Source organism: Ipomoea triloba, chromosome 14, assembly GCF_003576645.1.
Source record: "Ipomoea triloba cultivar NCNSP0323 chromosome 14, ASM357664v1".
Lineage (NCBI taxonomy): Eukaryota > Viridiplantae > Streptophyta > Magnoliopsida > Solanales > Convolvulaceae > Ipomoea > Ipomoea triloba.
The window spans coordinates 22,447,674-22,461,815 of NC_044929.1; the positions used below are offsets into that span (position 1 = coordinate 22,447,674).

Here is a 14,142-nt window from a genome sequence, read left to right on the forward strand (position 1 = left end):
TGTTGTATACTTGAATACATTGAGGAATTATTCTTTATCATTGTTAAACCACGTAAATATTGTTTTATGTTGTTTTTCTGCCTTTGTTCATGATCTTTTGCTCTCGTTTTTCCTCAACAAGTTTCAATCTTTCCAATTCAATATAATGGCAAACAACAGTCAACAAAATTGTGGGAATGACAGTACATACAGTGTGCTAATTAAAATGGTGCAGTGATTGTAGAAAAAATAGATGTTTTGATGTTTGTGTTTAGACCCATCCAATATCATCAAGACATGATGTTGGATGACCTCGTCAACAAAATTGTATGATTCACGAGGGTATTATTGACTTTGGTGGGGGACAAAAACAATTGAAGTAGTTCAAAAGAATTAGAGGAAAGTAACATATGAATGAACCTCTTTGTGGTTGGTCTTTTGCATGACCTTCCATTTGCTCCAAATAGGAACCGGTATGTCCATGTTTGCTTTAATTAGTATATGATGTTCTTTTATGGGTTTCATGTTTCTTTTGACCAAGTCTATGCCTTGACCCATTATTCTCTTTCCTCCCGAACTTCACCTATGTGACCAGTTGATGAGCTGGTCATGCGGACGCCTGACCCATTATTCTACTATGGGGAGTAGACATCATAATATAGACTTCTAATTCTACATTTCTACCTCTAACAAAAAGGTTAGATTTTTTTCTCTATTTCAGAGTCTTAATGAAGGAGGTGATCTGAATTGCAGAGTATGTATGTCGCAAGGGTTTGGAGGCCGGTCAGTCCAAATTATAGGTCCTTATTTGTCCCTATTTTGGAGTTTTGGTGAAGGATGTGAATGGCGGAGTATAGTATGTATGTCTCAACAACGCATAACTTACAGGTTGCCGACGAAGTATATGTGTCTCAACAACCTATCAGTAGTACATGAACCCTATTTTAAGTCTTCATTGGTCCCTATTTTAGAGTCTTGGTGGATGAGGTAAATTGCGAAGTATATGTGTTTCAATAACCTACAAGTTACCCCAAACTACGTACAATAATTGAAGAATCAAAATTGAAATGAACCATATCGGATCTATTAATACACATGTAATTACAAACCCCAAATAATGTGTATACAAATAATAGTAGATATATATATACCTGTTATCAAAATGTACACCATCTAACATGATTACATATATGATTATATTAATTAATGAGATCAATGTTGAAGTGGATTACAATTCAATAATAACGTGTGTGGTTAACTACTCCTACACTCAACCTAAACATCTGTCTTGGCCTATATATAATTTAGTAAGGTATTACTATGATCAATTGTTCATATTATCATTGCTTAATCAACACTTTTTTTTTTCTACAAGGAAAATTCACAACCACATTCGAAAGTATGTCTCAAGTATATTTCGTTATTATATTGTATAATAACTCGCAAACTACATAGAATAGGTAAATTGCACTAGAAAAATTCATGCGACAGACGACTCGACAAAAAAAAGTGTTAACAATAATCAAATCCGTAATTTTTAAGTACAAGAATTATGTTCCACCCATTTAGTTACTTATTGCGGGTCGCTTAATCTAACACTTTAATTTGTTGTCTGCATATGTTGTCTTTTATGGTTTAGTGAAAAGGAATGTGCTAATATTTGTTCTTTTCTTTGAGTATAACAAATTAGGATGAATTGATGATATTCAATTAAATATTTAATGATCAAAATATCCTATATTATATGATATGAGAACCGTATCACTCCCGGCCCTAAATTCATATTCTAATATGACAACTCCTTTATTATTGAATTTTCACACCTACTCAAAAGTATTAATTACTTGATACGTTTTTAAATTGAAGAATTGGAAAAAATATTATATTTTTATATATTTTGTTCTCCATTCAATTTCATCGATCGCTCGTTAAGTTGCAACTTGCAAGATCTTACAATAAAGAAATAATTGTATAATATTTATTTATTAATTAATTTTCTTCTTCTTACTAGCTTAATTGTTTTACTCATATATTTTGTTCAAATATATATATATATATATATTAAAAATAATAGAAAGGACGATTGGATATCTTGACCATGAAGACTCTCCTTGGGCTATATATCTTGCCAATAAGTCAGCAGTCAATGCAGTCAAGTCTAAAGGAATGAGTAATTTAATCCCTATGGTTCAAATGGGGTTTGAAATCAATGCTGTAATGGTGTTTGTTCAATATGGTCATGAGTTACAGGGAAATATTATTCTCCTTAATCAATGATCTAACGAATCATGTTTGCCCAGGCAAGTGGAAAATATATCTTGGACAACCAGCCGAATAGGTACTCAGTATGTATTTCTGAGGACGCGGGGAACAATTCCCGACGGGATCCGACCCGATAAGAGTCTTGACTAGACCTAAGGAGAGAGGTATGAGTTTGTCATTGAATGTCAGCTCAGTCCAAATCTTGAGGCTTGGATCGGGCATTTTGAGCCAAAACACTTGGGATGGACATGTCAAGAGTTCTTTACAACTAGCCGCAAAAAGGGTGGCCAAGTAAATGAAACATGAAAATTATAAGTCTGATTCTCGCAAACACTCGCTTGGTCAAGCTCGTCACACATGATCCTATAAAGTTTACGAATTATTATACATAAGTGGAGATTACCCAAATAGTGGTTGCGGGTTTCCTCGTCACTAAAAAAAATAAAGTTCTTTACAATAAAAAGAGGAAATAAGAAAGATTTGAAGGAATTGAAACAAAATTTCCAAGAGAAACCAATTGCATTGTGGTATAAGTCTAACCAAAAACTGTATAACTGTATAGTATTCATCTGTTTCTTTTTCATCTTCTTCTTTCTGTCTTTCACTGCAGAAGTTGCAGTGTGCCAGAAAACAACTAAAAAGAGGAAACTAATAAGAAAAATTTAAAGGGAAAAAAAAGTTTCCTAGAGTAACAAAATGTCTTTATCTCTTTCTTTTTCATCTTCTTTCTGTCTTTCTCTGCAGAAACTATCTATCTGCAGAATGCCAGAAAACAACTAAAAAGAGGAAATTAAACTAAGAAACATATATAGGAAGGGGGAAACAAAATCTCCTAGAGTACATGCACTGAAATCCAGGACGATAGACGAATAATGCTGGCCTGGCCTCCTAACTCTATCACCCAGCATCTGATATATAATCCTTGTGGCGGGGCACGTAGTTTGAAACATTTTATTAGTAATTGGTGTCTGCTCCTTTCTGCAGGCTTGCTAAAGACCAAGCCATGGTTGGAAGCTGTTAGTCTGCACGAGGTAATAAGAAACTAAAGCCTGAGTTTTCGCGAATGAGAGGTGGCGGTTCAATGTCTGAAATGTCCATCTGATCCACTGGCTTGGATAGATCATCCACTGAGAATGGTATGCTGCAAATTAAACACACCCAACAAGGCATCAGTAGTCATCTAAGGACGAGATTTTGCATAAAAGGAAATGGCTATGTCTCAAATCCAACCTCGAATCATCATCTAGCAGAAAAGAACTGCTGACAGCATTGTTTGAATCTTCTGTCATTAGCACCCTCATATTGGATATAACCTGTCAAAACAAAACAAACCGGTCACTATGATATTCCCAAAATGATAGACATGTTTCTTGAAGCTCAGTCTGTACTATAACAGTCTCGCCATTTAGTGAAGCAAACAAATCATAATATACCTTTGGGCAATTATATATTTGATATAAGCAGCAGGGGTCGATATGTAGAGTTTTGAAGTTACAAATTCAGGAAGATAAAAAAGAGGCAAATAAGGTCTTACTTCAGGGGAAAGACTGTGAGTGCCATATTTGTCGTCCCAGTACATTGTGCTGATTCTGTACAGCTGTTGTATGCTAAGCACCTACAAGTGATGAAATGTAAGAACAAGATAAATCTCGGACTTGAGCACGTTGTTTGGAGGATGATGTACAGGCAAAATATACTTACAGGGCATAAATCGTGGCTTATCTCATCCAGTGTCTTCTTCGGTTTCTGATGTATGACCTAACATAGTAACAAAAAGGATCACATCTCACAGGCGTGTGATTTACAACATATGAGCTGGGGTAAGTCCAATATTTCTGAAGCAATGGTATGTTTCCATTTCAATCTTAAATTACTCTATTATGTGAGGATAAAGGAGATTGGAAATTTTGTTATGTAGGGGTAAAAAGAAAGTGCTTCACCAGAAATCCAATGGCCTGTCTTATATGTTTGAGCTCTTCCCATGCAGACCCTGCATACTGTCAAACATATTTTCTTATTTGAGAGAAAACCGGTAAGCGATTAAACAAAGTGATCTCAACACATGACTAGAAAAGAGTTACCTCATCGGTTGCTTTATAGCACCAATGCTCAAGTTCAGCAAGCCCGGCCTTGACATACTCACCATTGCTAAATGAGCAGCATTCTCTTCTTAGCAAGAGACTACAACCACGAGAGATGATAGAATAACTAATCAGCAATAGATATAGATGGTGACAAAAGAGATGCTTATCAAAAGTCTGAAATGGACCTGTTGAACAATTGGACATTGATGAAGGAGAAAACTTGTGTAAAAACTTTACGAACTAGAAATGGAGGCACCTGAAATATGGTGAGTAAATGTAAATTGCATAGAGTAATAAAAATAACTCATCCATAAGTTTAATTCAGAAGGAATCCCGCCCAACTATTACAGCAATAGCTCACAAACCTTTTAACCAAAGTTTATAAACTTTGGGATGATCATGTGCCTATGAGAGATATATAAAACTTGTTGGTTCAAACAAGGGTGCCAATGAACTTCCGAATGGTAACAAGTATTAAGGTTGTTGCGGACTTGTAATTGAGCATGCAAGTATAGAGAGAGTAGTGATGATATTAACTTATATATACATAAAACAAGAGAGGCATGCAGTATTTCTTGATCAAGTTAAAAAGGCAAGGAAGAGAAAGAGTAGAGCATAAAAGAAACATCAACAGGCTAGATAAAGTTCTTACGTGATTGGCTTTCAACATGTCCAAAAAATTTGCAAGGCTTTTGACAATTCCTTGCCAGTGAGCAATAAGAATTTCTTGAGCCGCGGCATTTGCAAGGGCACGTGCAGTTCCTTTAATCAAGCTTGCTCTGGATATCCTTGGGGCCTAGTTCAATCATTGGAGTATGTCCATGAATAGGTTCAGATGGAGCTAATGCCCGATATTCATACTAGTTTTTATTACAATTCCTTAACAAAAATATGCAAGAACCTGAATGCATAATCCAAGTAATGGAGAAATCTCTTTCTTCAAATTATCACGGATCATTCCATAAATCTTTTCCACATAAGCTGTCAGCTGCTGCTTGAACAGAAGTGCAGGATATTTGGCTTCAACTTGGCGTAAGGTATCCACTCCAGTAGCTGAATCACCATCAATAAGAGAAAGATTGACCCCTTGAGGAGCTCCACGAAAACTCTAGAAAATATAATGTTAGCTATTAATCTGTATGCTGAATGACAGAAGACCACATCCAAATTTTGAATACTTTTACCTGTGTCATTCTCCCAAAGAGAGTTGCTGATGTTGATCGCCGATGCTGTGGAGCTATCCCAGCAGCCCCACTAGCTTTCAGTGTACGTTGAAGCAGAAGCAACAAAGTTGATGCATTGGACAACCAATAAGCTAAGATATCATTGTTATCCTGAGTCTTCAATTCAGAAAAGTAACTCAAGTTTTAAAGATCCCAGTGTATTAAATCAGATTCAGCTTTGCATCATATTTATATTTACTCTTTTAGCTCCTACCTCAATAGCTTGGCCGATGGTTTGTATTATCCTGTCAAAGATGCTGGTCCTTTCAACTTCAAATGACCGCCACTGCCTAAGACATTTGTAGATAATGCAAGCAGCAACCGGTCTGCCCTTAGAGAAGCCCAGATGCTGTGCAACACAACGGATGAGCAAGTCCTGATACTCCTGCTGTTTCTCATTAAGGGATTTTTGCGGTCTTCCCTCAACCTCGACATGTTCTCTTGCATTCAGTGAAGAACTATGAAGATCCTGTAATTATTTCCACTATTAGTCAATAAAAATATGATGGGCAGTGATCTACAAGGAGAAAATAACGAAAATATTAAACTTACTAAGTTACTACTAGCAGTACTTTTTGTGCTTTCAGTCCTCTGCCATCAGTGAAAAAAAAAAGGGGGATAAATAACTAATAGAGTTCGATAACCAAAAAATAAGAAATTTGGTTAGAGAATACCTGAATGACTGATGATCTTGAGCGTACTGACTGCATCTTAGTATTTTGTGCCATTGCTAGAGCCTGCTGGCGAAGGACTTTATTTTCTGACTCTAAGTTTGTCATCTTCTCTTCAAGCCTATTTGAAAAGGACAAGAATCACATTATCTGTATCCTAAAATGTCCAGGAATGTAGTTAGTTTGATATCGTAGTACAAAGACATTTGCTCGGGGGTTTGAATCCCGTCACCCCCACCCCAGTCAGGTGTACTGGTAAAAAAAAAAAAAAAAAGACAGACTAAGTCACTGTTGCAATGAATTCGTTTTGGTGTTAGTAAGTTGTACTTGTCCAAAACGCAAGGGCAAAGCCTCATGTTTTAAAGAGATATTGACAGTAAATATATTGATAGTAAGTGTTAATTTCCAGAGATAAAGCTAATCATGCAATCAAATGATAATAACCTGAATTTTCATGTGAAGCTTAACATACCTATTGAGTGATTCCTGAAGTTGTTGAACTTTTTTTTCAGTTTCTTCCAACTTCTGTTGCTTTTCTTCATTTGACTTTAAAGCTTCTTCACATTTACTTTCAAATTCATCCGCCCGTCGTTTTTCAGATTGCAATTCATCCTATTTAATAAGTACCAGCAAACAGAGAATCGCATATGAGTTTAGAAAGGCAAACATGTTTAATTTTTATGCGTGTGAAAGGGGGATCATACTATAGTGATTATAACCTTTATAGTGTCCATTTCTGTACTTAAAGACTCGATCTTTGCTGTATCTTCAACAGCAACAGGTGTCTCTTTGACAATTGAAGAGACTTCTTCAATAGCTTTCTTAGCAGCCTCCTTTTCCTTGCTGAGGAGTGAAGTTGTTTCCTCAACTTTGCCGTGCATAGACTGTATGGTATTCTGCAGCTTTGCAATTTCTGCCGCCTTTGCCTCTTCCAAATCTGTCTGCATGTAGTTGTTAAGTTTGTCAAAGGGCAGACACAGTCAAGATCAATCATCCGTATGATGAATGTATATTACCCTTAGGCGTTTCTCCAGTTGCACACGCCACGTAAGTTCTTCAACCTGTTTTTCAAGCTTGTCCTTTGCTTCTTTAAGTGCGCCTGTTTCTCTTGCAGCCTAAAGATATAAGAGAAGTCGTTAGGTAGCTCACATAATGAGTTGATTTTCTTTAATCAGCCTAAAAAAAAAAAAGGTATCCAAATGCTGTAGAGGCATAGTGCTTCGCATTGTCAAAAAAAATGTTTTCTGCTATGCATGTAGTAACAGAACAAAACACGAGTTATCTGATGCTTCTGCTTTAGCTTTAAAAAGTAGATTAGATGGATCATCCTACTAATCATTTGAATAAAAAAGTTGGGGCAAGCTGAAAAGTTGGAAAACAAAAAAGGTATCAATCGTGATCCAAATTCTACCATCTTTAGTTTTCGAAGCTCTCTCCTTGCTAACCTTCCCCTCCATCTGCATTGTGTTACAATTGCTGCCCTTATGAGTTTCTTGTAGTATGAATAGGTTCTATAACCGTGCCAACAGGCCTGCAAAAAATTGCTTCTAATTAACGAAGGAACGGATTTCAAATCCAACCTTTGAACCAACAGAGAAACCAATAACTAACTTGTATGATAATCGCAGCCTTATTTTGATTTTTGAATCTGAAAGCTTTGCGTGCAGCCATTGCCCTGATCCCTGTCTGAACAGATATGACTGCATCTTGAAGATTCCTGTAGGACTTCCAGGCAAAGCGTCCACGCAAATTTTTCTGTATTTTGAGAGAAGCAGATTCCCTTTGCATATGTTCAAACAATTTCCAAGCAATCCGGCCTATTAAATGTTGGAAGGAAAAAAAAAATGTAAGCTATCAAGGACTAAGATAATTTAAAGGAAACAGCTTCTGAAGTAGAGAGTTCAAACCTCGACATGAAGATTGCAGAGTAACTGCAGACTTTTGTAAAGCAAGAAAGTATTTCCGAGCAATATGAGTTCTAATTTTCCTTTGAATCTTCTTGGCTGCATTGCTTAGCTTTTGTGCCCTCCTTGCATCTAGCTCAGCCATCTGACCAGCTCTCAGAAAAACTTTTGTCTTACCAATCTGCATATTTATAAGCTCTAAATTTAAGAGACAAGAATCACAAGTCTGAGGCCATATTTAAATTTGTAATGAAAGATTATATCACAGCAATAAACAATAGGATGTTTTTCTGTTGGGACTGCGAGTAGTGTCAAACAAGTACTAGTTTAATAATGTTTCGAAAGAATGAGTTATCTGATATTGTAGTTCATTTCCCTAAAAGCAAAGAAAATTTTAGATAACCTGAGAACCCGCAAGCCCAGCATTGTCCAAAATCGTTTTGCATGCAGCTTTTTCTTCATAACTGTCAACGAGCAAATCAAAATAAAGATTTGACATAAGCCTTCAAACGATACTCAATGTGGCATACAATTACAGTAAACACACTGCAAAATATTAATTTCTGAATATTAAGATAAGAACTGTTATTACCTTCCCTCCAATACCTCTGGAGCAAGAAGACCAAACCGATTAAGAAATTCAAAAAATGTCTTACGAGTAGGGTAGCCAGCACAACTAATTCTAATAGCCTCTAGGACACCCTGAAACGAGGAGCAACATGTTTCAATGAGTTCAAAGTGATAGAAAATTTTCAGATGCACTCTGCAAATGTCAATGTGTACTCACACCGCAACGCAGTTGTTGCAAGATGTTGACATTCTCAAAGATGGCAGGTTTTAGTTGATTATTCGGCTTCACACATCTGATGTAATGAGGTTCGGTGGAATTCAGAGTCTCCATCAGTTGTTGAAGTTGTAGCTGCAGCAATCAAACTGGAGCTATTAGGCCTTCGACCTACTTATATAATGAATGACTTATATGGTTGATGGCAAATGCTTTATGAAAAAACATTTATAGGCATGGCATATCCACAGTTAATACTACGTTACCTTAAAACGAGAACCAATAGATGAGAACTTGGAAGATTTGGATGATTTGTTTGTCTCCTCGGGAAGAGGAGGGAAGAGGCCAGCTACAAATGAGCATTTAGAGCTACTCAACAAATCTTGATGCTCAGGAACAACATAGTCTTTGTTCTTATCTAAAAATTGATCAGATTGGTATAGAACCTGGCAACAAACAATCAAAACCTTTTAAGCACCAGATTGACTTTGATTCTTACTTTATAGAAGGTACATATTGCGCATACCTCTCCGGCATAATGAGAAATCGTGAAGTCAGTACGGGACAGTTTTGGTTTGATAAAACGCTTGTGGCTCTTGAATGTCTGATACAACTTTTGTGAAAAAGTTTCATGAGTTGACTTGGGGAACATACTGGAAACAAGATAATTAAGTCCATCAAGATAGAGAATCAATAGAAGATTTTGGCTGCATGTATCCAAAATCATATACTGTAAAAAAAAAAAAAAAACAATCAATGCACATCACAGTATATGTTAATTGATAACATACCAGGCTTCATCAAGAAGAGCAACAACGCCCCCGGGTTTCTGTAAAGGGAAGTGCAAACAGATTTCATGAAAATCTTACTTCAAAAGATAGAATATAATAAGTGTAGTAGAAGGGCACAGAGCACACGCAACACAAGGAATTCCTTCTTATTGACTAGCACATGCTCGCAATAGACGAGGAATAAATACAACAAATATGAAAGCATTGGTTATCAAAATTTTCACTACCGAAAGTAAATAAAGGAACCTTTTCAATAAGATCTAAGACATCTTGGTTATCAACAAACTCAATATAGCTCCAATCGATCTCTTCTCTTGTGTATTCCTCTTGCTCCATCTTGAACACGTGCTGAAATAAATCACAGCAATTTAGGTACCACGTGAGAATAGGGGAAGTGTGATATCTTTATATATATATATATATATATAATTCCAGCTACTATACCTGATTAAAATGTTGCTGCAGCTTCTCATTTGTATAATTAATGCAAAACTGTTCAAAGCTGTAGATCAGCATAACTACGAAGTTAGCCATAAAACAGGAAATTAGTTATACAGATTTACTTACATTGTAACAATCATAACCTACCTATTACTTTTAAAACTTTCAAAACCATAAATGTCAAGAACACCAATTAGTGACTTTGAGTTTGGATCTTGTCCAATTGAGTTGTTAATCTTGTCCACCAACCTATCAATTATCAATCAGTAAAGCATGTACCCTTAGTATCATAATAACTAGTAACAGAAAGTTGTAAGCAATTTGAGTGAAAAACTAGCAATAATACCAGTCAAATAAACGACAGTATATAGTCTTAGCTAAACCATCCCTACTAACTGCTGCATTTTCAGGATCAAGACTTCTCTTGATAACTTCTTCAGGAGTGACCATCACACGCTTCAATAATGCGTCTTCTAGCGCAACCCGGTCACACCTGATAAAAGAATTATGATAAATGAATCACTCAAAAAACAAAAGGAAAATAGTATAAAGGAAAAAGCTGTCAAGGCTTTGTTCATACATAAGAAGCTCTGATGTTGTCTGAAGATGGAATTTCGATTGCTCATCTTTAAGAACAGATGTATCAGCATCTTTTCCCTTCGTAAATTCAATATTACCGAGATGAAGAATGGCAGCCACAACTCTAAAAATTGCTTCCTGGGGTGAGAAAGAGAGTAACTTGCTGATTCTGAATAAAGATAAAAGGAAAAATAACAGATGTAGTGGTATAAGAAAATACTTGATCGGTTTCACTAATTCCAACAACATCCATAGCCCTTCTTGTTGCAAGATAATCATGAGCATCACTTACACCAACTAGCTCATAGCAATTTGATTGATTCAAGTAATGAAAAGATTTAGGATTCATTAACTTGTATCTTTCAATTTCCTGTTAAGATTTGAAACTGTGAAAAAACATATTGTCTATCAACTCATACAATTATGAAATGATGAGAGAACGAGAGGTCCAGAATAGAAGATCCAGATGGAAGCAAAGTACCTCCTGTGGTGCTGCACAAAGAAGGTAGAAACAGTGATAGTTCCGCTCAGGATCTGAAACCTGGCAAACACGAGATCTCTCAAGGAGATAAGTTCTAATAGCTGCTCCAGATATTTTTGCATTTTTGTCAAATTGAATCTCAACGAATTTTCCAAACCGACTGCAAAAATATAGCTGAATCAGAAGCACAAAAATAGACTGCTAGACTCTATCTTCTTTTCCCCTTGATGTAATTAAATTAGTTAATCACCAAAAATGCATGACTCTAGCAGTATCTGACCTGGAATTGTTATTTCTAACAGTCTTAGCATTTCCAAATGCTTCAAGTACCGGATTTGACTGCATATACATCATTGAAAGTAAATTTAAGAGGGCAATACGAAAAGTTTATCATAAGAAGAACCATGAGCTAACAGCTTGAAACTCCTTCCCCAAGGATAACAGAGCTTTGAATAAATATGAAAATGATTTTAAGATATTAGTAAATCATAACAATAGGTACATGTATGTATCCCACTAACTATTTACAAATTTTGAGCTCTCACATCTCTTTATCAAGGCCTTTGTCTGGCGTCTTCTTGTTCATCATCTCAAAAATTAAGCTTATTGTCACTAATTTGGTTCAAAAGTTACATTTCCACTGTCATAAGCTCTTTTAGTGTAGCTGCATATTTGTTACTTCTTCATCTAATGAGATCACAATCACAAAATGTACTTCCAAAATTTGTACATATGAAGTTCATAATCAAAATGAAATAGGAAAAAAAAAACTAATTCCACATTGATTTATTTCATTTAATCCTACCTAAAAACAACGTTTGGATTGTAGCTCTATTGCCTTTTTCTTGACCAGCACCCATCACGTTAGAATTACCATATTTAGTATATACAGAATATATAATAAGGCCGCCTTACTTCCATATGTGGAAAAGAGATTCAATCAGCATAAACATAGGGGGATCATTCCATGTGTTAAAATCTTAGATTGGGCTATAATGCACATGGGCCAAACAACACTAAAAGATTGAATCCAACCAATTAGCTAGTCTAACCCATGGCCTTATAAAACCATATATTCTCTTATTTTGATCAATGTGGGACTCTTAACACCATGGTTACCTTTACTTTGAAACAAGACAATGGCATGTGTTCTTCAAACACAGAAGACACAATAAGTCTTTAAAATAACCTCAATGACTCTTGAAGATGTAAGGCCAGAAAGAGTTCATAGCAAGCTAACCTCGAGAACTTGTTGTTCTACAGTCCGTCCTTCAGTACCTTTGCGACCACCCAAATACGCAAGGTAACGCATAAGCATTTTGGTTGTTTCAGTTTTACCAGCTCCACTCTCACCACTTACCAAAATAGAGTTGCTTTTTCCCTCATTCATCATTGCCCTGCATAATCTCAAGCAAGTGAGCATTGCATCATTTTATGCAGAAGAATAATAATAAATATAATGTGAATAGAGGATCACCTGAAAGCAACGTCAGCAATTGCAAAGACATGGGGACTAAGTTCTCCTAGACCTGATCCTCTGTATTGTTCCATCATGTGGATATCATATATATGAGGCAGTTTTTGGAATGGATTAATTGCGATTAGTATGCTTCCAGTATATGTCTGCCGAAACATCAGATTATTATTTAATATATATGACAGGGTCAGCAATAGCTATGCTAATTCACTGCTTCTTCTCACCATTGTGAACTCAAATGAAACAGCAATCTAAATATAACCATCATCTTACATATATTTCATTTAGTTGATATCTTGATTTCAAGTTCTGCAAGACCCCAGGTTCATGCAAATATGAGAGCTTGGTCATGTCATCAACTCCTCCAGCAGGAGCATCCTCATCTTTGGGATAAATTTTTGATAAATTTGAAACAACCTAAATGAATTGGAAGCATACAGATGAGCAAGCAGATGCTAGCCAAGTAACAATTCTGCTAGAGAAATTCAACTGTTAAGTTCAATGCTCCTTGTGAAATGCAAGATAATATGCATGATGAGACTGTCACACCCTAGCTCAAGTCCCGCGTTGGTGTGGCAACCTCAATGTCATCAAAATAATAAATTGGACCTAAGGATTCATTTGCAACATGGGCTAACCATATGGGAACATGGTATTTTTTCCCAAATTCAGTTTCTCAAATTTCTCTGGACTGAGCTAGGAAGCAAAAACTTCATTACACTACTAAACTATGTAAGGCCATACTAATCCAGATCATAACATATACCAAAATGAATTGACAGAGGAATGTTGTAATTGAGATTCTTCAGACTCAACAATATAAAATCAACAAAAATGCAGATAGTTTTTTGCATGCATTTGAAGCCTCCCCTTCAACGTATAAGTGAATTTTTAATGAGAAGAGCGTTCCAGCGTTTTGTTTAGGCCGGTTAGTCATGGCTTATCTTTTTTGGGGAGGACAAGTTGGAATGTTTAAGACTGGTTGGGATACTCAAAGTGCATGAGTACATAATTAAATGGAGAAACTCAAAATACCTGTCTCCCATCAGTTGCATCAATAGTAACTTCTTGTTTATTGATCTTTGTAACACGTCCATCAACCCAAGCGACTGTTGGGTCCTCAACCCAAACCTGAGAACCTACTATAATATTTACTGGGGTGCCCTGCATTAAGTTTGAGGTTTAGTCAGAATATGGAAATATCTTCTTTTTTTTTCTGATATGAACATAGAATGCATCTTTAATTATCAAAACTTTCATATACAAATTGATTTGCTCGTTAGTAGCTAGACCTTCCCATATCGTTTTGGTTATGTGAAATTCCTTAAATTTATATCGTTTCCAAATTCCCTCTTTATGATTTCAAAAGGGTATACTTAATCATAAACTTTAAAAAAAAAAAAAGAAAAAGCGCACACACACACAACAATAAGCAAGCCCTTTCTCCTGATTCCGGCAAATTATCA

General features: G+C 35.9%; 1 protein-coding gene across 1 annotated transcript; it reads right to left on the reverse strand.

Annotated features, from left to right (window-relative positions):
* Positions 1 to 2,933: 2,933 nt before the first annotated feature.
* Positions 2,934 to 13,846, reverse strand: LOC116004524 (myosin-9-like). The gene is made up of 37 exons (XM_031244611.1): positions 13,712 to 13,846; positions 12,950 to 13,093; positions 12,677 to 12,822; positions 12,440 to 12,596; positions 11,480 to 11,538; positions 11,200 to 11,359; positions 10,939 to 11,088; positions 10,720 to 10,856; positions 10,486 to 10,632; positions 10,287 to 10,388; positions 10,143 to 10,200; positions 9,945 to 10,046; positions 9,699 to 9,736; positions 9,434 to 9,560; positions 9,174 to 9,353; positions 8,911 to 9,042; positions 8,716 to 8,825; positions 8,527 to 8,587; positions 8,127 to 8,304; positions 7,831 to 8,036; positions 7,631 to 7,750; positions 7,236 to 7,334; positions 6,939 to 7,160; positions 6,692 to 6,831; positions 6,223 to 6,340; positions 6,101 to 6,139; positions 5,763 to 6,017; positions 5,510 to 5,665; positions 5,227 to 5,433; positions 4,978 to 5,121; positions 4,511 to 4,581; positions 4,323 to 4,422; positions 4,182 to 4,238; positions 3,943 to 3,999; positions 3,776 to 3,856; positions 3,472 to 3,554; positions 2,934 to 3,382 (listed from the first exon to the last, which is right to left on the reverse strand). Exons 1-37 carry the CDS (start codon positions 13,844 to 13,846, stop codon positions 3,259 to 3,261), a joined length of 4,602 nt encoding a protein of 1,533 aa, XP_031100471.1. The 3' UTR covers positions 2,934 to 3,258.
* Between the last annotated feature and the right edge of the window lie 296 nt (positions 13,847 to 14,142).

Coding starts and splice junctions, on each gene's coding strand:
- LOC116004524 (XM_031244611.1), bottom strand. CDS start 13,846: ATGCAGGGCACCCCAGTAAATATTATAGTAGGTTCTCAGGTTTGGGTT. Junction 12,823..12,949: donor ATCAACTAAATGAAATATAT/GTAAGATGATGG, acceptor ATGTTTCGGCAG/ACATATACTGGAAGCATACT. Junction 3,383..3,471: donor CTGCTAGATGATGATTCGAG/GTTGGATTTGAG, acceptor TTTAATTTGCAG/CATACCATTCTCAGTGGATG.